This window comes from Penicilliopsis zonata, assembly GCF_001890105.1.
Source record: "Penicilliopsis zonata CBS 506.65 unplaced genomic scaffold ASPZOscaffold_12, whole genome shotgun sequence".
NCBI classification, from domain to species: Eukaryota; Fungi; Ascomycota; class Eurotiomycetes; order Eurotiales; family Aspergillaceae; genus Penicilliopsis; species Penicilliopsis zonata.
Window position 1 is genome coordinate 688,900 of NW_019208921.1, and position 20,679 is coordinate 709,578.

A 20,679-nucleotide genomic window follows, 5' to 3' on the forward strand; every position below is an offset into this window, starting at 1 on the left:
AAAGTCAAAACTGTGTCACGTGAATATTGAGTTTATGTCAGCTGCCTTAGCAATGGCTCTTACCAGTCCTCCATACAACTGACCAATAGACGGTACTGATATTCCCTCAAACCAATCCATGACACATCTAAAAAGGCAGGGCACCATACAACGCATTCGATTAGCAAAGTATTAGCAAAGGTTATCAAAGTATTAGCAAAGAAAGTGAAAACTCTGTGGCCTGTGGAGCTGGTGTGGATGCTTTGTTCCGGCCCGGGACATCTTCCGAGACAAACAGCGCAAACAGCCCGAGCTTCGCTTGTGGCTAGCGCCGTCGCTAGCGGGCGCAGGGAAAATATAAAAGGCACGTCGGCCCTCATCCTTTTGGACTTCAAGCGACTCTACGTGCGTTCCTCCCCCCCCTACATTTGGGAAAACCAAAACAATTGTGGAAGATTATTTACTGACTGACCTCTACAGTTCAAAGAATCACTTTAGAGTAGACGTCCTCCATTAAGCTCTTTAAAAGAGCCACAGAATCTCCACCCTTGCTGATGACTGTTATGTCCTCGATGCCCTAAAGTGAAGCCGATATACTTCCGCCTCGACCCTGCCAGGACACTCGATGTTACGACTCGTTTTTGCGAGTCTAACGCGGCGTACTCCTGGCGTTTTGGGTCTAGGGAGTGGTGATGATCTTTACCTGGTTGTGATGTCTTGACTTCGGTCGGTCCGACTTGGTGGGTGTCGAGGAGGTCTGAAAGGTTTTCAATTCTTTGAATTGTGTGCGAGTTTAGTTAGATACCCTTTTGAAATATGAAAATTTTTTATTGAATCATTAAATCATTAAATCATTTTATTGAATTATTAAGTCATTAAATCACTTGAGTACTCCGTATAAATCTTGTACGATAAGGTTCCTACAAGGTACTTAGTACTACAGTATTTTAATACGAAGCTACCTCAAAATGTCTAGACTCATGCTAAAAGCTGTCATGAATGGGTATCACTCATCTATCGTTATTCTACTGCTCTACTTGGTCTCGCTCGCCTTTGCGTTGTTCCCCTTGGATCCTCCGCCGCGGTGACGTCCTCGTCCTCGCGAACCACGAGAGGCACCGCCAGCAGCCGGTGCGGCAGCGCCGGTCACTGCATCTGCGCCCACAGCGCTCGTTGCTGGGCTCGCGGTGCCTCCTCCCCCGCTCTTCCCACGACCTTCCTTATTGTCCTTGTCCTGTTTTCCGACGCCGCTGGTGCTGGTGCCCATAGAGCCCTTCCCACCGCGGCCTCCTCCTCCCCCTCCTCCTCCCTTGTCAGCGCCGCCGGCCGTGGCTTTGCGCTCAAGTACCACCACCTGGCTCTGTGCGACAGCCACGGGACTCGCGGCAATAGCCTTCTGTAGACTCTCTGGCTCGGCAAAATCAACATACCCGAATCCTTTCTTCTTGTCGATCTCCACCTTGGTCACGGTGCCGAAGGGCGCAAACGCCGTCTCGAGCAGCGCCTCGGTCACCCCCTGCGACGGGTTTGCATGCTTCAAGAACGCCTGCGTAGCTGTAGAGACAGGCGATTGTGTTGCCGCGCCTTCTTTCTTCCCTCTACCGGGTTTCGAGGACTTCGCTGTAGAGGCAGCAGGTCCCGTACCTTTCAGTGAAGGCGTACCGCCCGCATCGGACGCCGCGCGCGACATCGTAGCGGATTCCTTGCCGGTCTTAGGGCCCGCCGCTCCCTTGGTAGATTTCGTCAGGGGTACATCCTTCTTCTCGGTGGGCGTCGCTGCGCGATCACGGGGACTCTCGCCCTCGGCCACACCCGAGCCTTTGCCGCCGCGACGGCGACCCCCGGATGCAGGCGACAAGCCCAGATCACGCTGGACGATCTTGGCTGCCGCGCTGGCATTCCCACGGTCTCGTTTGCGGTCTGAAGAAGCGCCGGCGCCGGTGTCCTTGTTCGTAGTAGCAGTAGCAGCCGCCGCGGCGCTCGTCTTGCCGCCTGCTGCCTTGGCTGCGATGCTGGCAGCCTGTTTGCTCGCGGCCTTGACGGCCTCCTTGGTTGTCTTGTCGGCCCGGCTCTTCTTGTCAGACGTCGAAGAGACGTCCTTGTCTGGTCGCTGGAGAAGCTTTTTCGCCTGGACCTTCTCTGCCTTGCCCTCTCTGTCTCCCTTGGCATGCTTCGCCGCCTTCGCGGCCGCGGCGTTTTCCTTGGCCTTGTTTGCCTTCTTATCCTTGATATATTGCACGAGTGGCGTGATCATGGTCTCCCTTTTCTCCCCGCCGTCTGCAGCCGCGTCCGCCGACGCGGTCGGCTTGGTGATCGGTTGCGTCAAACTCTCCAGAAAGGCAATGAAGTCTGGATCCTGATCGATGGTCCCCTGTCGGGCATCCTTGCGGACCCGGCTCCCAGGCACCTTGCTGTAGGGAGCGAACTCCAGCGTCGGCGGGCCCATCAGGACCGGATCGTTAACGGTATTCCGCGCATCGAGGAACGAGGTCGTGCGCACCGTGTCGGAGAGCGGGGCAAGGTGTTCGTTGGCCACAACGTGGATATACGCACGCGACGGACGAGACGGTTTAGCAGCACTAGACCTGATGAGCAAGATAGCCTTGTTTTTATCAAGTGAAAAGAAAAAGGTGCATACTCCTTTGAAACCTTCCCCGGTTTGTACTGCAGCCAATCGACCTTGCCCGCGCCAGTCTTCCACTCGTCCCCCAACGCGCTCTCAAACTCGGCCTGCGTCAAGCCGGGCGGCAGACGTCTCACCAGCAGCTTGAGCCGCGGTGTTGGTGGCTTTGCTGGCTTGGAGGGCGCCGACGTGGCATTCTTCTGGGTTGCAGCAGCAGAGATCTGCAGGACACCCCCGGGCGACTTCCCTGGGCCCTGTGTCATGGCGAAAACCATTATTTCAGTAAACCTGCGTCGTAGTTCCTCTCAAAGACAACCACACACTCCGTCATAACTCGTTAATCTGAAGGGAGGGGAAGCGTGGGATGGAATGTCGGATCCAGGGTGGGAAGGCAAGTAAATGGACTGACGATCCGCTACGGAGCACGAGGGCGGCCAGGCGAGCAGCTGGAAATCATCCGCGGGGAAACGTCGAGCGTCTCTCTTCACTGAACGCATCCCAGCAGACAGGACTCCTGCTTGCCAATCTGTTTGGTTTTGTGGTGTATTGAACCCCTATCGGAGCCTGTATTGTTCCTATTTATTTCTCAGCATGGTCGACAGCAAAGTCCCCCAGCCAGGGCCGGCCAAACTCAAGCGCAATGCAGGGCCGGACGAGTGGCTGGCGGCGGCCAAAGATTGCAAGTATCTGTCTGAGCACCATATGAAGCAGCTGTGCGAGATGGTCAAGGAGTATATGATGGAGGGTGGGTTTTTTCTTTTCTTTTTTTTCTTCTTTTTTCTAGGTGATTGTGCCATGCTGACCCCGCTGCCACCACAGAGTCGAATATTCAACCCGTTTCGACGCCGGTGACGATTTGCGGCGATATCCACGGACAATTCTACGACCTGCTGGAACTGTTCCGTGTGTCTGGAGGGATGCCCAGCGCCGCGGGGATGGAGCAGTTGGAGAGGCCGGAGACGACCCCCGCGCCGCTGATCACGTCCGACGCGATCGAGCCACCAACGACGATTACAGATCCCAAACTGCGCAAAAAGCTGAGGAATCCGGGGAGCATCGGTGGTGGAGATGGGGATGAGGAGAGCAACACGGACGGGAGTGCACGGTCGAGCAGCAGTGCTGGATCAGGCGAGCTGCAGCTGAATCGCAACTTTGTCTTTCTGGGAGACTACGTCGACCGGGGGTATTTCAGCCTGGAGACGTTGACTCTCCTGCTGTGCTTAAAGGCAAAGTATGTTGTTTTTCCCAAGTCTGTCTTCTTATATTTTGCATGGCTCACAAAGGTAGATATCCCGACCGTGTGACCCTGGTTCGCGGCAACCACGAGTCCCGACAGATCACTCAAGTGTATGGCTTCTACGAGGAGTGTTTCCAGAAGTACGGTAACGCGTCGGTTTGGAAGGCGTGCTGCCAGGTCTTCGATTTCATGACCCTGGGCGCCATCATCGACGGCAAAGTGCTGTGCGTGCACGGCGGGCTGAGCCCGGAGATCCGCACGCTGGACCAGGTGCGTGTTGTGGCGCGCGCGCAAGAGATTCCGCACGAAGGGGCCTTCTGCGACCTGGTGTGGTCGGATCCGGATGATGTCGAGACGTGGGCCGTGAGTCCACGGGGTGCTGGTAACTTGCCTTTCCGATGACTACGTGGTACATCACACAGACTAACAATCCTCCAGGCTGGCTGTTCGGAGACAAGGTGGCCGACGAGTTCTGCCACGTCAACGACCTGACGCTGATCGCGCGCGCCCACCAGCTGGTCAACGAGGGCTACAAATACCACTTTTCCAACCAGAACGTGGTGACGGTGTGGAGCGCGCCCAACTATTGCTATCGATGCGGCAACCTGGCGTCTGTGTGTGAGGTCGGCGAGGACCTGAAGCCCTCGTTCAAGCTGTTCAGCGCCGTCAGCGACGACCAGCGCCATGTCCCGCAGTCGCGGCCGGGACGCAGCGAGTATTTCCTGTAGTGCACGCGCTGGCGTGTGCACGTAATGATAGAAGTGTAGAATGATAATCATGATTCGGAAGAAAAGTGCCTAAGATAAATATTGCCCCTCACCTTTATTTCTCACCACACCTTCCTCTGTCTACACCTAGTATACCTTCCTCTATCTACCTACCTACACCTATATCTCTATCGATTTTATCCTGGTTATATGGTATAAAAATGACATTTGAATTCTCGCAACATCTGACCGAATTCAACGTCCCCCTCTCCACCTTCCTACGTTCAAGACCATTCACCCACGTCGCAGTCGGAGCGTACATCTACTCCAGCAAAGAAGGCGAGAAAACGGTTCTCCTGCTGCAACGCAGCGAGAGCGACTCGTACCCGCTCCACTGGGAAGGACCGGGCGGCGCGTGCGAGGAAGACGACGAGAGCATGCTCTCCGGCGCGGCGAGGGAGATAACCGAGGAGACGGGCCTGCATGTGCGGCGATTCGAGGACGTGATTTCCCTCGATGAATGGGAGGACGTCAAGCACGGCGCCGCGAGGCGGTTCTGCAAGATTGTTTTCCTGGCCAGGGTGTGTGAAGACTCCCACCAGGGGTGGGAGGAGGAGCGTGTGCTTTTGGATCCAAAGGAGCATCGGGCGTTTGTCTGGGCGACCGAGGCGGACGTTCAGGGCGATCGGTACAAATTTATCGGCGTGCAGAGGGAGACGTGTCTCAGAGGGTTCAATATGAACAATAGATGTATATAGTGATTGTTATGTACATGCTGGTTTACATTTATTCATCTTCCGCGGGGACTCCCTCGGCCTGCATTTGCAGGGCAACCCGGTCAACCGCCCGCCAGACGCGCAGCACATTTCCTCCCGCGACCTTTGCTGCGTCGCGATCACTGACGCCGCGGTCCAGCAGTTCCCCGATCAGCGCCGGGTAGCGAGACACGTCCTCGAGCCCCGCGGGCGTGGAGGCGATGCCGTCAAAGTCGCTGCCCAGGCCGACATGGTCGAACCCGATGCGCTCGCCGATGTAAACGATGTGGTCGGCCACGCGGGCGAGGGTTGCGTTTCCGGGGAAAAAATCGGGCAGTCCATCCGCCCGGTCAGAGGCCGTGCAGGAGATAAACTCCGGGGCAAAGTTGACCATGACGAGCGAGTCGCGCTCGCGGACCAGGTCCAGCACGTCATCTGGTACATTACGCGGGTGCGGGCACAGGGCAAAGGCAGAGCTGTGGCTGAAGATGATGGGCGCGCGGCTGCCCGGCCAGTCGTCTTTCCCAGCACCCAGCACGTCCCGCATGGTCGCCGCACTGACATGCGCCAGGTCGACGATCATGCCTAGGCGGTTCATCTCGCGGACGAGCGACTTGCCGGCCTCGCTGACGCCGTACCAGCGCGGACGGGCCACCTCGACGGCGCCATGGTCGCCATATGCAACCTCTGCAAGGGCCGCGTCGGCAAAGCGGTTGTGGCAGTTATGGGTCAACGTCGCGTACGAGACCCCCAGATCATAGAAGCTGCGCAGGTAGGCGAGCGAGTTGCCAATCGAGTGTAGACCTTCGATGCCCAGCGGGGAGATGAGCTGGCCCGCTTGGAACGCCTGCAGCGCCGTGGTTCCGTTGGGCGGCGCAGAGAAGGTGTCGGGGTACGCCTGACGCAGCCGGGCGACAACATCGATCTGCTCAATGGTCTGTCGCACACTCTCGGTGTATGTCGCGTCGGAAAAGTCCTCCCAGTCGCGCGGGCAGGGCACAAACACGCTCCAGAAGCTGCCGCCGACCTGGCCGGCTGCCAGGCGCGGCAGATCGACGTGACCGGTCAGATTGCCCTTCTCAAACGGCTGTGTGAAGTCCTCGTTGTAGATGTGGTTGTGGAATTTTGCCCGGATGAGCCAAGGCAGATCATTGTGGCCATCTTTGTTTGTTGTTAGCAGCCGGCGATTGCTCGAGCGATCTCCCAGAGATAAGGGGGCCTACCGATCAACGGGGTCTTGGACAGGATACGGTGGACTCGCTCGTCACGCGTAAGAGGCAGCCGGGGACCCCGGATATTGCGCAGAGCAACTAGCAGACCGATGAAAGCAAGAAACAGGAGAACAATGCGTCCGGTGTAGGATCGCTTCTTCGGGGGCTGGGGGTCGTCATGCGAGATGGTGAGGGGGCTGGCGTTGGGATCGTCCGAGTAGGCCTCCATGAGGGGCCGTGATTCTTCTTGGGGCATCGTAGCATTCGACAAATAAAATAAATAGCGTGGAATATGAGGCAATGGAGGTAGGAGAGGGAGAGGGGAGAACAGAGAGATGGGGAGATGAGGAGACAATGAGGGGAGATAGCGAGATAAATAATAGCGAGCGAGATAGCGTCACTCTCACTCTGCAGGAGAAATTAATTGCCACTCTTACAGAGCAGAGAATTATTGATTATATTGATATAATAATCTTAATAGATATTATCAATTTTGCCATCTCTATATATATACAGTACCTTCTATATTTTTTCTGTACAGTCATTCCTCTCGAGGCAATGGAAGACCGACATTTCTAGGAATAAAACAATAAAACTACATATACTCAAATAATAACAATGGGATAAAACTGAATAATCAAATGAATAATCAACAACTGATCCAATTAATTGATAGAATAATAAATACTATCATTGGTTCTTTGATTTAAGATTCTCTTGATTTTCTCCACCCAAACTTCTTCCCTCCATCTCTTCTCAGAAACAATTTGTCTCACTCCAGTCCACTGAATATCTCCTCCAGACACTGAATATTTCCAGAGTCTACTGCCAGTGATTAAAATTCAAGTCTATTGTGAAAAAGCTCCGCCAACCGGCGCTTCATCATGGCAGACGCCTCTGTGCCCACGGCGGCTCAAGGTTTGTGGATTTAACGACCGAGATTTCAAGAATAATTTTGACAATTATGCTTCCAACAGGCCTGCTGTCCGTTTGGCATACCTATCGCATTCCTGTCCTCTTCCTCTCCGCCGTCATCCTCGCTGTCCATGCCTCGCGCAAGTCGCAGCCCCGCCTCAAAACCCCCGACTCGTCCTCGGTGCCCTCCTCCCCGCCCCCCTCTTCGCCCGTCATCACCGAAAAGCCCGTGGAGAAACGGATAGAGAAAAAACCTGCCGTCAAGACGAATGGCCCGAAGAGGGTCCAGGGCAAAAAACCGGCTCGGAGTAGCGGTGCTGGACAGGCGGTTGAGTCGCTGACCTGCATCCAGCCGATCATCTTCTACGCCTCGCTGACGGGTTCGACGGAGCGGTACGCGCAGATCTTGCTGGAAGACCTGCGTGCCGCCGCGCAGACGCTCTCTGACGGGGAAGATAGCGACCGTGGTCTCCTGGCGCCGCAGATCCACGACCTGGCCTACGTGGACTTCGACGACTACTTCACCAGCGCGCCCAAACCGCCCGCGACCGCCCCGGGGACACGGTACGTCTACTGTCTCCTGCTGCCCAGCTACAACATCGACACCGTTATCAACACCTTCCTGAGCCATCTCGATGAAACACACAATGATTTCCGCATCGACACGGGCTCACTCTCCACCCTGGCGGGATACACGGTGTTCGGATTCGGCGACAAGGAAAATTGGCCCACGGAGGAGGAAGGCTTCTGCTCGCAGGCCACGGAGCTGGACCGTTGGATGGCCAAACTGTCCGGTCGGAAGCGTGCGTATCCGCTCGGTTTCGGTGATGTCAAGAGCGACGCCCATGACGCCCTGCGCGAGTGGTCGGCGGGCTTGCAGCAGACGCTGGGGGAGATGCTGAAATACGGCGGGCTCGGAGAGGGCATTCCGGGGAGTGGAGATGCCTTGGAAAGCGACGAGGAGGGAGAAGAAGAGGATGATGATGGGGATGAGAATGAGGCTCCTGCGAAGAACCGTAAGCGAAACAAGGGAACGGTGGTGGACGTGGAGGACATCCAAATGGGCGACTCGAGCTCTCCTCTGCCGATCGACTTCACAACGGTCGGACAGTCCGGCGTCACCACTACTACTACCACCGCCACTGCCAAAGAGATGGTTCCCAAGACGTCGCCGACGTATGCAGCACTGACGAAACAGGGGTACACGATCGTGGGCTCGCACTCGGGCGTCAAGATCTGCCGGTGGACCAAGTCGGCGCTGCGCGGGCGCGGGTCGTGCTACAAGTACTCATTCTACGGGATCCGGTCGCATCTGTGCATGGAGGCAACGCCGTCGCTGTCGTGCAGCAACAAATGTATCTTCTGCTGGCGGCACGGGACAAACCCCGTGGGCACGACATGGCGCTGGCAGGTGGACTCGCCCGAGCTGATCTTCGACGGGATCAAGGAAGGACATTACAAGAAGATCAAGATGATGCGGGGGATCCCCGGCGTGCGTGCCGAGCGGTTCGCCGAGGCGCTGCGCATCCGGCACTGCGCGCTGAGCCTGGTAGGCGAGCCGATTTTCTACCCGCACATCAACCGCTTCCTGGACCTGCTGCACGGCGACCGCATCTCGAGCTTCCTGGTGTGCAACGCGCAGCACCCGGACCAGCTGCAGACGCTGCAGCGCGTCACGCAGCTGTACGTCTCCATCGACGCGAGCAACCGCGAGGCCCTGCGCCGCATCGACCGCCCCCTGCACCGCGACTTCTGGGAGCGCTTCCAGCGCTGCCTCGACATCCTGCGCGAGAAGCGCCACGTCCAGCGCACCGTCTTCCGCCTGACCCTCGTCAAGGGCTTCAACGTCGACGAAGAAGTCAGCGGCTACGCCGATCTCGTCGAGAAGGCCCTCCCCTGCTTCGTCGAGATCAAGGGCGTCACCTACTGCGGCACAAGCACCAGCGCCGGCGCAGGCCTGACCATGCAAAACGTCCCCTTTTACGAGGAGGTCGCCCAGTTCGTCGAAGCCCTGCACGCCGAGCTGCAGCGGCGCGGCCTCGGCTACGGCATCGCCGCCGAGCATGCCCACAGCTGTTGCGTGCTTCTTGCCTCGGACCGCTTCCACGTCGACGGCAAGTGGCACACGCGCATCAACTATGACCGCTTCTTCGACCTGCTCGAGCGCGAGAAATCCCTCGGTACCCCCTTCACGCCCGAGGACTACATGCGTGAGACGGAGGAATGGGCGTATTGGGGGAAGGGCGGCTTCGATCCCAACGATGAGCGGGTGTACCGCAAGAAAAAGGCCAAGGCGGAGCAGTAGCATTTTCATCGCAAAAAAAAAGGAATTACTATAAATAAGCATCAGGCGTGAATATTAATGACTTATGAATACTACATATCTCGAGTATACAGCCGTGCTACCATTGATCCAATATCCCTGTGGCCAAGTGTGGAGCCGGCAGGGGTATACTGGAGGATACGGCTTACATTGCAGGGATATATGCAAGGGTGAATCGTGGCGTTTCCGTATGTAGTTTATAGACACGATGACATATGTAGTGGACAGGGATTTTCCGTTGTACTCTATGATATCAACATGGCTATACACTGTCACTCTATTATTTCTCTGGCTTTTGCGCCCACACACGACGTCTACACCCCGTTAGTACTGATGCAAGTATCAGACGAGATATGGTAACGAGAAAACTCACGTCAGATGGTAGATGTGCTGGCCCGGTCGCTTGAGCTCCTGGCGCACCTTGGCTACATACACCTGGACCTCTTCTCTCTTCCAGGGCTCGGGCTCACCATACTTGGTCAGCAGCCACATGGCCCAGCCCTCCAGCCCAGACGACCAGTGCGCCAGATTGATCGAGCCTGCGTCTTTGAACTGGGGGTCCTTGGGCCACGCGCCGATCGGGCACTTGTACAACTTCTCGCTGGCGTTGACAAATCCGGCCCGCTCAATGGCGGCACGCATCGTTGTCTGGGTATCTAGCGGGCGACCGCACCGTTGGCCGCAGCGTAGGAAGGTCTCCCCCCAACCGGCCAGCAGACTGTCTTCGGGGAGCGTCCCGTCGTCGGACATGACCCGCACGTCGAGCTCGATTTGTTCGATCCATCCACCGGGGCGGAGATTGCTGTGGAAGGAATCAGTACAAAAGAGATGTCCAGTCAAAGTAAGCGGCAACTCACTCGTAGCACTGTTGGTACACCCGATCCCATTCTGCTGGGGTAAACGCGCCTAGCATGAGTCGCATGTGGATGAGATCAAACGGTTCCCGCCATGTCCACGGCTGCAGAACATCGTCGACTTCCAGAATACAGTTTGGCGCGACCCATGTATCCGGGGGAGGATACAGATCGACCCCACGGACAGTGGCTGGCAGCAGTCAGTTTATTGTTACGGTGGCTACGAGCAGTGTACCACCTACCCATCTCGTACATGTCTGCGACGTCCCTGGAAGACTTAGCGGAAATTACACTTCAGTATGCCTTGTGGTAAGACTCACTGTGCCCAAGAGCCTTTGCCTGTTCCGATATCAAGAATGTGCTGTACAGTCAGTATGACGAGAAAATATGTATCTACTTGGAAACACACCTGCGGGGAGTCCCCAATCGGCGCCCGGTGAAGACGATTCTTTTCGTGGTAGTCGAGCACCATATACATGAAGTGTCTGGAAAACAAAGCATATCAGAGTGTATTCAAGACGAATAGAGCGTGAGACATACCCGGCTTCCATAGTCTCGAACTGTTGCTCGTCCGACGGGCCCCTATCTGGTCAGTGATGAGCCGTCTATTTCCACCCGTTCGATCATACCAGTACTTGTCTTCTCGAAGGACCTGATATCTATCCAGAATAAGCATAAGCCGACTTCATACCCCAAAAACAGATTCGTACCGCCGTCCATTCTCCATCAATCCGTTGTAGATCCTCGACGCAACCGATGTCGTATCCCTGCCTTTGTCAGTCGTCATCTCACCGCACAAATCAGCCATTCCACTCACGACTGAAAGTCATCTCCATAAGCGGAATCTGCACCATCATGCTCCGGATCCTACATGGTCAGCAATGGCGCCCCGCGTCATCACCACGTTCAACGGGGGGGGGGGGAACCTACCACTGCGATCTCCAGACCCAGAGTCTCCTCTGCTTCGACAGGGGAAACGGTTCCTTCTCGCTGAGAAGACACAGTCTCCTCCCGAGGCGAGACCGTCTCCTCTACCTCTGGCGAGGCACGTTGCTGGTCAGTCATAGCAAAAGCAAAGAGCACTGAAACGATGAGATCCGTCAAGCAGGTTGGGAGGGCCCGATGTGGCGTATCTATACGCTACCAGAAACCACGATGCCCAATCTCTCGATCTGACCCTTATCTCTCCTCAGCTCCAGTTTCCAGCTTGTCAAGAGGGGCGGTGGAACGTGAAGTGGGAGGTGGAAACTGGAAAGCCTGGAAGGTGGGCAGGCAGTCACGGGGTCTCAACCTAGTCTCAGATAGGCTCTTCGGACAGTCGAGGAAATCCTTCGACTGTCTTTCGTCTGACAGCACAACGTCTCTGTCTCTGCTCCGTATCTTCATCGAACATCCACTCCTCCTCACCCCAGTCGGCCATTGAGAACCACTCGCGAGGCTGCTATGCGAACGGACGCCGCCACCCGGCCGCCATTGAAGGCTCTGGATTCGCCGAATCAGTCTGGTGGCTCTTGGCGCGGCACGGGTGGGTGGACAATTTGACGTTCAGGCTTTTTGGTCTTCGCTAGCGGTGGGACGCGGTGGATTGGCGATGGTGAGTGTGCCAGTGCTGACTGTGACGGTGGGGAATTAGTGACTTGACCAGGAACTAGTTGGAACACATCGAATGATGCAAAATTGGGGATAAATACGGCGGCAGATCTGGCCTTCTGGGGGAGAGGGGAAGGACCTCCTTCGACGACCAAAACAGCACACAATTTCGAGACTACCGAACATAAAGACCCTCGTCTCATCATGGCTACACAGGTTCTTGCTGGTGTGACGGTGCCCGACACGCCGCTGATCACCAAGGCGCTAGAGTTCACGCGAGCCCACTCGACCGACTACGCCTACAACCATATTGTGCGCTCGTTTCTCTTCGGTTTCATCATCGCGGGCAAGATCCCTGAGCTGCAGGGCCGCGATCTGGAGGTGCATGCCGTCGCTGCAATCATGCACGATCTCGGGTGGGACCCGACTGGAGAGCTTATTAGCAAGGACCGGCGGTTCGAGGTGGACGGAGCCGACGCGGCACGCGAGTTTCTGCGCCGCGAGGGTGCCGCTGCGGAGTGGGACAAGCACCGCCTGCAGCTCGTGTGGGATGCCATCGCTCTACATACGATCGGTAGCATCGTCTTTCACAAGGAGGCCGAGGTTCAGGCCTGCTCGTTCGGCATCTGGGCCGATTTCCAGGGACCCGACCGTGTGCCCGGCGGACTGCTCACCTGGGACGAGTACAACCGGGTGGTGGCCGAGTACCCACGCCTGCAGCTCATGAAGGGCCTCAAGGAGGTGATGTGCCACCTGTGCGTGACCAAGCCCGAGACCACCTATGACAACACCGTCGGCGAATGGGGGGACAAGTATGTGGAGAGCTACAGTCGCAAGGGCAAGCTGACGCAGGATCTACTGGACACTTGCAATCTGGATGACTTGTGAAAGATGATGGAATCGACGCGCATCATGATGTTATGAGAAGATGAGATTGAGAATGAAGTACTTTTTTTTCCTATCTATGCCAGAACCATGGGTGTGGTCTTTCACCACCATGACGTACACAGCCCCAACTCGATGTACGTCTCCGGACGAGACCGTGAACGAATTCAACAAGAGAATCCCTCTCAATGGTATGAGACATGTCTCGACTCTACACGCGGACTCTAGTTCGCCCGCCCACCCGCAGAAGATATACGATCTACCAGAACGGTATACCGAATCATCTGAAGGAGACGAACCCAAGTCTGTTAGCTGAATCTCCTTAGGGCAGCGAATCAACCGGCACCAGCTCTTTTCGTACCGTAACGGCCGCTTCCTCATCAACGAAGGCTATGAGCTGGCCAAGCGGTACGCCCCCTTCAACGTCGACGCGCTGTGCGAGATAATCGCTGCCTTGCCGCAGGTCAGCTCGCCCGTCGCCTCCATCGACAAGAAGGAAGGCGGATATAACAAGGGTCTACTGGTGACGGCGGAGAACGGGCGGCAGGTTGTCGCGAAGATTCCCTGCTTGAATATCGTGCCGCCATGGTACGGGACGGCCTCGGAGGTGGCCGTCTTACAGATGGGTATGCCACATACCACGCTTAACTATTATACAAAATGCTGAGAGAAAACATGTTAGTAAGGGAACAGACGTCCATCCCGGTCTCGAAAGTCCTTACCTGGTCGGACACGAAGAGCAACCCCGTCGGGTCCGAGTATATCGTTCTAGAGAAATCGCACGGCACGCAGCTCACTGCACTGTGGGATGACCTCAAAGAACAGGACCGCGTGCAGCTGATCCGCGCCTTTGCTCGTCTCGAGAGCCAACTTACCGGCATTAAGTTCCCTGCGTACGGCTCTCTGTTCATGCGTGATCGACTTGCACCGCCGCTCCATGAGCCGGGACGCACTATCGACGTCGACGAGCGATACTGCCTAGGACCGATGTATCACGGCTCCTGGCCGGGGGGGTACGCGGCTAATCCGGAGGAATACGCCCAATATGCCGGTCCATGTACGTTCTTCCTGTCCTCTCTCCAGTTAGGCCATTAGACCAGTGGTGAAACAGAAATATTTACTACTTCCAGGGCGCACGTTGACCGACCTCGGGATAGCATTCGCGCAGCAAGGGATCTGGCAGATCGAGCACTTCAAGACCTCGTACGGCGGGCGTGGTCCTCACTTCGGCACACCCGCCGAGCACGTCGAGGTGCTGCGCATGGCCGTGCAGGTGATGCCGCTGCTGGCGACGCTGCCGGCGATCGAGCACCACTCGACGCCCGTGCTGTGCCACCCGGACTTCCACCCGGGCAACATCTTCGTGGCGGCCGAGGACCCGACGCGCATCACGGGCGTGATCGACTGGCAGTTCACGGCGATCCTGCCGCGCTTCACGCAGGTGCAGTGGCCGCTCTTCCTCAACCCACCCGAGGAGTACCAGACGGGGATGGGCCGGCCGGAGCTGCCCCCGCACTTTGACGACCAGGACGTGGAGAAGGACGAAGAGTATTCCAGCACGGGGGTGACCAGCGCGCAGGAGAAACAGAAGCAGGCCCTGATGACCAAATGCTACGAGGCGGCGCTGCTCAAGTCCCATCTCGAATCCTACCTGGCCCTCACCGAGACGGACGTCGCCATCCGCCAGCTCTTCACTTCTTGTCCGTACACGTACCGCGACGGCATCGTGCCCCTGCGCGACTGCCTGGTGCGTCTCTACCAGGAATGGCCGCGTCTCAATGTGCCCGGTGATCGCCCCTGTCCGTATTCCTTCTCCCGCGTCGAGATCGACCGCCACGAACGCCAGATGGCGGATTACCGCGACTGGCTCAATCTGCGCAAGTATACCTTTGAGCTGCTCCAGTCGAATGAGGGCGGCTGGGTCCCGCCCCAGGTCGACTTTGCCGCCGCCCAGAGCAAGATGCAGCTGCTGTACCGGCGGTTTGTGCGCTCCAAGGCAAAAGAGATGCCGGAGCGGGAAGCGAGGAAACTATGGTTCTTCAGAGAGAGGGGTTAAGGTGGCAACTAACTATGAGCAAGGTAATAAATAACTAGAAAAAGAATAAAATGCATTTTTGTACTTATTTACTTTCTAAGCTATTTGTTGATAAACTCCGAAACAATAGCCTCAAAAGCTTGCGGCTGCTCCACCATAGGCAGGTGGCCCGCTTCCTCGACAAGCTTCAGCTGCGCATCGCCCTTGAGGTCGGCAGCCATCTGCTGCATGGTCTGCGGGAGGATGCCGTCGCTGGCGCCCGCGACGAACAGACCGGGGACGACGGCTTCGGCCATGGCGGCGCGCACGTCGTAGTCGCAGAGGGCGTTGACAGCCTGGCTGAAGCCGCGCAGGCTGTTGGATGCGACGATCTGCTTCACCCGCTCGGCGAGCGCGGGCTTGGTCTCGTACGTGGCGGGCACGAACCAGCGGCGGGTGGTCACCTCTGCGAGATTTTGGCCGACGATGGGTTCATCGGCAGAACGGGCGCCCTCGGTCTCGGCCATGGCGACGCGGTCGGCCCAGGCCTTCTTGTTGGACGCGGGCGCGGAGCTGTTGGTGTCGCAGGAGATGAAAGTTGCGACGCGGGCCGGGTAGCGCAGCGCAGTGTTGAGGACCGTGACGCCACCCAGCGAGACACCGATCAGGGCGGCGGCCTGGGGCACGCGCAGGGCGTCCAGCAGGGCGATGATGTCGGCGGCAAGCACGTCGATGGTGACGGGCTGAGAGCCCACGTTGCTGGTGCGCCCGCGGGTGAGGTAGCGCAGAACGCGGTACTTGGCGTTCTCTGGGCGGGCGAAGAAGGCGTCGACGAAGCCGTCCCAGATGTGGTAGTCGACCAGGATGGAGTTGCTGAGCACGACGAGGGGCGCGTTGGGGTCCGTGGCCCCCTCAAGCCGGTAGGCCAGCTCGACTCCGTCGGCGGTGGTGACGAAGGACTCGACGGCCGGTCGTTCCGTGGACGGCAGGGTGCGTGTGCGGCCGTCGTTGGACGACCAGGGCCCAGCAACGGAGGTCGAGGCCAGGGAGGCCAGCTCGCGCGGCGCAGGGCCGAACGTGTAGTACCACTTGTAGACGCGACGCAGCTTAGCCACCACGGCGTCGGCCTCGATGCGGCTGCACCAGGCCGTCGACGTGGCCGCCTGGTGCTCGGGGCCTCCCAGGCCGTTCTGGGGGCTGTACTCGTGCAGGGCGAGGAACTGGCGCGGCGCCTTGGGATCGACCGCAGCAGTGAGGAAACGGCGGGTGCGCCGCCAGCCCGGCACGCGGCTCAGCATGGGGCAGTGTTCCTCTCGGTACCAGCGGTTGTACTCGTCTTCGGCGTCGGGCTTGACGGTGGTGAAGACGGCGACGAGGACGGATCCTGTGGCGGCGACATCGTCGAGTGACTCGACAGGTCGGAAGTCGTCGGCCCGAGAGTCGTCAACCAGGTCGAACAGCATGCGATCGACCGCGATCTGGGCCATGGTGTCCTTCTCGCGCTGCGTCTTGATCCCGTCCCCGCGCAGGGCCAGGTAGGTCTCGCGCAGCATCTCGTCCATGTCCGTGACGTCGTACAGCGCCACCCACTCCGGCAGTCCCTTGCCCTTCTTGTCCTCATCCTCCAGATCGACCGCCCGATAACGCAGGCCGTTGGTGATGAAGGGCAGCCGCAGTCGCAGCGGGCCATGCTCCGTGTTGTACCAGTCGTGGAACTGGGCATCCGGCAAGCCCGCCTGGGGCTGCATCGTGACATAGAGCAGACCAGACACCATGATGGATGATTTTCGATGGACTATTGTTTATCGAGTCCGTAGCAGTGTATGAGTATCGACTCGTGGTTGTTCTCCAGCAACAAGAGTAGCTGTACGGTCGGGTCTGCGATGGTTAGCATTCGACCGTAGAAGACAGCAATAAATCGTAATAAATCAATCGAACGCACTCTATCTCCTGTAGAATATTAATTGCCAACAGCCAGCTGTCTCGAGACGAAATCCAACGGGCGACATGCTGTCGTAGAGGCCTTCCGGTCGGCTGTTTCGCCCCTCGATTTCCCCGCGGCGGAAAAGTGCACGGCTGCAGAGACCGAGACGACTGCCGATGGCTCATCGACGCACTAGGATAATCGAAACCTGGATGAGTCCATTGGCTGGTCCTCTGGTTAAGGTTGACAGCTGGTTCAGCATTCTATTATGTAAGGTGGGTGGATCAGGGATTCGTTGCCAGTTGGTGACTCTGAGGGGGAGGAGAGAAAGTCGAAGCTGAAGGCAGATCAGGCATAAGGCAGTAAGGCAGTAAGGCAGCAACAATGCAGTAAAAGCGTACGTATTTTCTACTGTTTTCTACAACTTCTACTATTTTCTACACGGAAGAGAAGAAAAAAGGTGTATTTCTAATCGTACCAAATAGCGTTCATGCCGAATCCCTTCTCGGGAATGTCGACGCGGGCGACGCGGGCCAGCAGCTCGTCCTTGAAGCGGTAGATCTCGACAAAGCCTTCCTGGTCGTCGCAGAGGGCCAGCCACTCGTCGCTAAAGTCGCAGGGGCTGACGGCGTTGGAGTGGCCGCCGCTGGTGGAGGTGGGGTTGACGAAGAGCTGGCGCTCGATCTGGCCGTGCGGGCCCAGCTTGAAGGCGGTGATGTAGCCGGTGTAGTCGAAGCCGTTGCCGCGGGTGGTGGCGAAGAGGTATTCGCCGTTGCGCGAGGTGAAGACGACGTCGCCGCGGTAGGTCTGGCGCGAAGGCAGGCCCGGAGGCAGCAGCGGGTAGGTGATGTGGGTGAAGACGGGGACGTGGCGCTTCTCGTCAATCACGTACACGCCCAGGCGGTTGCCGGCCTCCATCAGCACGTACAGGTACTTGCCGCTGGGGTGCATCTCGACCCAGCGCGGGTGGTCTCCCGGGCTGGGGGCCTCGAGGCAGTCGATGAGCTCCAGCTGGCCGGTCTGGGCGTCCTTACGGTGCGTCCAGATCTTGTTGGCCGTCAGATCGGCCGAGTAGAGGTATGTCTCGGTCGGGTCGAAGACCATGCCGTGGATGCCCGTGTTCTCGGCATACGGGTAGTTCTGCACGTTCTCGTCCAGACTGCCGTCCGCCTTGACGGAGAAGACGTTGCCAAAGCCAGCGTACTTGTAGAAAGGGTTGCCGTACACGTTATACGGGGGCTGGTGGGCGGCGAGCACGAAGATGGCACGCGTGTTGGTCTCGGAGCTGGGCGCGAGAGCTGTCAAATCGTCAAATTAGCAAAGAGGCACCTCCTTCGTATACACTGTATATCATCATCTCAACTCACGATGGCCAGCCACCGGGTGCGAGACCTGGTGGACAATCTCCGTCGGGCTGTGAACAGCAAAGCTGTTCCATTTCTTCATCGCCGCGCCGTAGATGGTCTTCTTGTCGTGTGAAAACGTCATCCACGAGATAGGCTCCGCCTCTGGGATCTCCGTCTTCTTGACGAGGGTCAACGTCAACGCCTCATCGTCGAACTGCACCGTGTAGATGCGCCCCGGAGGGGTCCAGGTCCCGACCATCAAGTGGTGCTTCATGATTGATTCTAGCAGACAGGCGCGGTTCTGTGATTCAAAAGACGTGTAGACTCGGTCAGACAAAGGTCAGACGACATTAAATTCAACTCATCTCGATGGCAGCAGCGGTCTTGGCTCCACCGGCCTTGAACTCTTCTCCTCTTCTTCTTCCCCGTTGTCTGCCTCGAGCCTTTGCCGGGTGCAAAACGAATTTCCGCTGAGCGGCTGTTGGGATCCCGTGACTTGCCGGGGGCGGAGTGGTTGAGAATTGGTTCTGATTGGTGGGTAGTAGTGGCCTCAGGCATGAATAATAGCGCCTCAGGCAGAGATATAAGCCTCTGCACAATTTGGCAAATTAATAGAGGCAGTTCGTATGCCATCGCTGGGATTATTTGCTACTTTTGAGATAGTTTTCTTTACCTGGCTCACTCTACTCTATAAGAACTCGTCAGGACATCTTATCTTGCTGTTATTGAGCATTCTGGTAATATGATTCAACTAAGTACTCCATACTGCTACTACTCTACTACTACTATTACTACGGAGTACGCTCACAGTACAGATCCCCACTAGATACCAAGTAGATTCGTATCTCAACAGCAAAGAATGGCAGGATGAATACTCTATTCAATCCCCCACCTTCGCTGATAAGATCGATTGGCCTGGTTTGCGGGGTATTCCGGTAGAGCGCTTTTCCGGACTGTACCAGTGTGAAGTTCGAGCGACAATTACTCCAGGGTTATATCATCATTATTGCTACTTTCATTACTACTTACAATCTTCTTCAAAAACATCAAAATGCGTCTCCCTTACGCCCCCAACACCCCGGCAGACGACAGCCCCGAGACGGCAGAGATCTACGCCCGCATCGCCGCTCGCCGCCGCCCGCGTCCTCTCATCCCGCTTGATCTCTCGCTGCTGCACTCCCCGCCTGTTGCGGATGGCTGGAACAGCTTCCTGGGCGCCATTCGTACGCAGACGGTCGTGGACCAGGGTCTGCTCGAGCTGGCGGTCTCGCGGGTCGCGGTGTTGACGGGCGCCGTGTACGAGTGGAACGCCCATGCGCCGTTGGCTCTCAAGGCCGGGATCCCCGGGGAAGCGCTGCAGGCTGCGCGCTCGTTACCGTCGACGGTAGACGATCGATCCGAATTGGAAGCTACGGCGACCCTGAGTGCCCAGCAGAAAGCCGTTATCGCGTACACAGACCAGATGACCGTGAAGGTCACTGTGGAGGACGCCGTCTTTGCCCAGCTGCAGACCGTCGGCTTCTCGGACCGCGAGATCGTCGAGTTGACCACCGGAGTGGCCGGGTATAACTGTGTGAGTCGGGTCTTGGTGGCTCTGGACGTGGGGGAAAACAATGACAAGGAGATGAAGAGCGTGGACGAGCTGTTGGCGGCACTGAAGTGATAGTGATAGTGATGGCGATATCAAAAGGAAGCTGGTCTTTAATAATAATCAATCAAAAGTTATATGATATGATAGCCCAAGTACTAAAGACTAGACCCGTGACTAGTCATGTGAACAAGCATCACATGACGCAAATGCTCCTTCCTTTCCCTCCATCTCGACTCTCCCTCTCCCTGTGGATGATTCACTGCATGAACTGCTCCTAAACCCGCGGTGAGTACCCTGTTTTCCCCGTGTCTATGGCAAATGGGTTGGTTGATCTGAGTACATGGATTACCTCCGAGGGCGTTAAAGACAACAGAGACCGAGATCTTCCCCGAGGAGAATCCAGGAAATCAAGACTAAACGGCAGCTGCGTGTGTAGCAGCGTTGCAAAGCATCCTCTTGCTTCCGGCCACGTCAGGCAAGCAGAAAATTTGGAGCAAACGGCAGTGCTTCGGAAGCACGCCGGCATCGTCTGGGAGGAGGGGCTACCTGAAGCCAGTTGAAGTTCTATTTCCCTCGCATCACCGAGTCATGATTTACAAACTGCAACTGCCTGGATGGACCCCTCTGCATGGTAGTCCCGCTTTCTTCTTCCAATTGCTTCCGAACCATGACTCGAGGGCTTTTGTATGGCGAAATCCGATCACGCTTTGGTCACGAGAAATCCC

The 20,679-nt window shown here is 57.1% G+C and overlaps 11 protein-coding genes across 11 annotated transcripts; 6 read left to right on the forward strand and 5 right to left on the reverse strand.

Moving 5' to 3' along the window:
• Window positions 1-913: 913 nt before the first annotated feature.
• On the reverse strand, window positions 914-3,002 carry ASPZODRAFT_134509 (hypothetical protein). The gene is made up of 2 exons (XM_022723550.1): window positions 2,618-3,002; window positions 914-2,558 (listed from the first exon to the last, which is right to left on the reverse strand). The coding sequence occupies exons 1-2, from the start codon at window positions 2,863-2,865 to the stop codon at window positions 1,013-1,015; spliced, it is 1,794 nt and encodes a 597-aa protein (XP_022579592.1). The 5' UTR covers window positions 2,866-3,002; the 3' UTR covers window positions 914-1,012.
• On the forward strand, window positions 2,810-4,667 carry ASPZODRAFT_675050 (hypothetical protein). The gene is made up of 4 exons (XM_022729466.1): window positions 2,810-3,347; window positions 3,422-3,833; window positions 3,890-4,221; window positions 4,278-4,667. The coding sequence occupies exons 1-4, from the start codon at window positions 3,194-3,196 to the stop codon at window positions 4,565-4,567; spliced, it is 1,188 nt and encodes a 395-aa protein (XP_022579593.1). The 5' UTR covers window positions 2,810-3,193; the 3' UTR covers window positions 4,568-4,667.
• Window positions 4,668-4,767: 100 nt separating this feature from the next.
• Window positions 4,768-5,304, forward strand: ASPZODRAFT_17995 (hypothetical protein; the record flags this gene model as incomplete). Its single annotated transcript, XM_022727129.1, has 1 exon — window positions 4,768-5,304. One exon carries the CDS (start codon window positions 4,768-4,770, stop codon window positions 5,302-5,304), a length of 537 nt encoding a protein of 178 aa, XP_022579594.1.
• A 28-nt stretch (window positions 5,305-5,332) lies between these two features.
• ASPZODRAFT_70379 (hypothetical protein) lies at window positions 5,333-6,741 on the reverse strand (the record flags this gene model as incomplete). Its single annotated transcript, XM_022729667.1, has 2 exons — window positions 5,333-6,462; window positions 6,525-6,741. The coding sequence occupies 2 exons, from the start codon at window positions 6,739-6,741 to the stop codon at window positions 5,333-5,335; spliced, it is 1,347 nt and encodes a 448-aa protein (XP_022579595.1).
• A 655-nt stretch (window positions 6,742-7,396) lies between these two features.
• Window positions 7,397-9,732, forward strand: ASPZODRAFT_168173 (hypothetical protein; the record flags this gene model as incomplete). Its single annotated transcript, XM_022726853.1, has 2 exons — window positions 7,397-7,430; window positions 7,490-9,732. The coding sequence occupies 2 exons, from the start codon at window positions 7,397-7,399 to the stop codon at window positions 9,730-9,732; spliced, it is 2,277 nt and encodes a 758-aa protein (XP_022579596.1).
• Window positions 9,733-9,881: 149 nt separating this feature from the next.
• Window positions 9,882-11,584, reverse strand: ASPZODRAFT_675583 (hypothetical protein). Its single transcript, XM_022729473.1, has 10 exons — window positions 11,535-11,584; window positions 11,315-11,471; window positions 11,234-11,263; window positions 11,141-11,186; window positions 11,014-11,070; window positions 10,925-10,965; window positions 10,847-10,872; window positions 10,608-10,794; window positions 10,124-10,552; window positions 9,882-10,064 (listed from the first exon to the last, which is right to left on the reverse strand). Exons 2-10 carry the CDS (start codon window positions 11,410-11,412, stop codon window positions 10,031-10,033), a joined length of 948 nt encoding a protein of 315 aa, XP_022579597.1. The 5' UTR covers window positions 11,413-11,471; window positions 11,535-11,584; the 3' UTR covers window positions 9,882-10,030.
• A 600-nt stretch (window positions 11,585-12,184) lies between these two features.
• ASPZODRAFT_675904 (hypothetical protein) lies at window positions 12,185-13,456 on the forward strand. Its single transcript, XM_022729475.1, has 3 exons — window positions 12,185-12,198; window positions 12,257-13,270; window positions 13,406-13,456. The coding sequence occupies exon 2, from the start codon at window positions 12,399-12,401 to the stop codon at window positions 13,080-13,082; it is 684 nt and encodes a 227-aa protein (XP_022579598.1). The 5' UTR covers window positions 12,185-12,198; window positions 12,257-12,398; the 3' UTR covers window positions 13,083-13,270; window positions 13,406-13,456.
• Window positions 13,182-15,175, forward strand: ASPZODRAFT_676262 (hypothetical protein). Its single transcript, XM_022729479.1, has 5 exons — window positions 13,182-13,349; window positions 13,406-13,705; window positions 13,762-14,136; window positions 14,237-14,643; window positions 14,698-15,175. The coding sequence occupies exons 1-5, from the start codon at window positions 13,280-13,282 to the stop codon at window positions 15,133-15,135; spliced, it is 1,590 nt and encodes a 529-aa protein (XP_022579599.1). The 5' UTR covers window positions 13,182-13,279; the 3' UTR covers window positions 15,136-15,175.
• Window positions 15,094-17,062, reverse strand: ASPZODRAFT_676248 (hypothetical protein). Its single transcript, XM_022729477.1, has 2 exons — window positions 17,036-17,062; window positions 15,094-16,971 (listed from the first exon to the last, which is right to left on the reverse strand). The coding sequence occupies exon 2, from the start codon at window positions 16,866-16,868 to the stop codon at window positions 15,216-15,218; it is 1,653 nt and encodes a 550-aa protein (XP_022579600.1). The 5' UTR covers window positions 16,869-16,971; window positions 17,036-17,062; the 3' UTR covers window positions 15,094-15,215.
• Window positions 17,063-17,485: 423 nt separating this feature from the next.
• On the reverse strand, window positions 17,486-18,800 carry ASPZODRAFT_160572 (hypothetical protein; the record flags this gene model as incomplete). Its single annotated transcript, XM_022726477.1, has 2 exons — window positions 18,385-18,800; window positions 17,486-18,315 (listed from the first exon to the last, which is right to left on the reverse strand). The coding sequence occupies exons 1-2, from the start codon at window positions 18,635-18,637 to the stop codon at window positions 17,486-17,488; spliced, it is 1,083 nt and encodes a 360-aa protein (XP_022579601.1). The 5' UTR covers window positions 18,638-18,800.
• Window positions 18,801-19,025: 225 nt separating this feature from the next.
• Window positions 19,026-20,114, forward strand: ASPZODRAFT_134518 (hypothetical protein). Its single transcript, XM_022723551.1, has one exon. The coding sequence runs from the start codon at window positions 19,415-19,417 to the stop codon at window positions 20,024-20,026; it is 612 nt and encodes a 203-aa protein (XP_022579602.1). The 5' UTR covers window positions 19,026-19,414; the 3' UTR covers window positions 20,027-20,114.
• The last annotated feature ends 565 nt before the right edge of the window (window positions 20,115-20,679 follow it).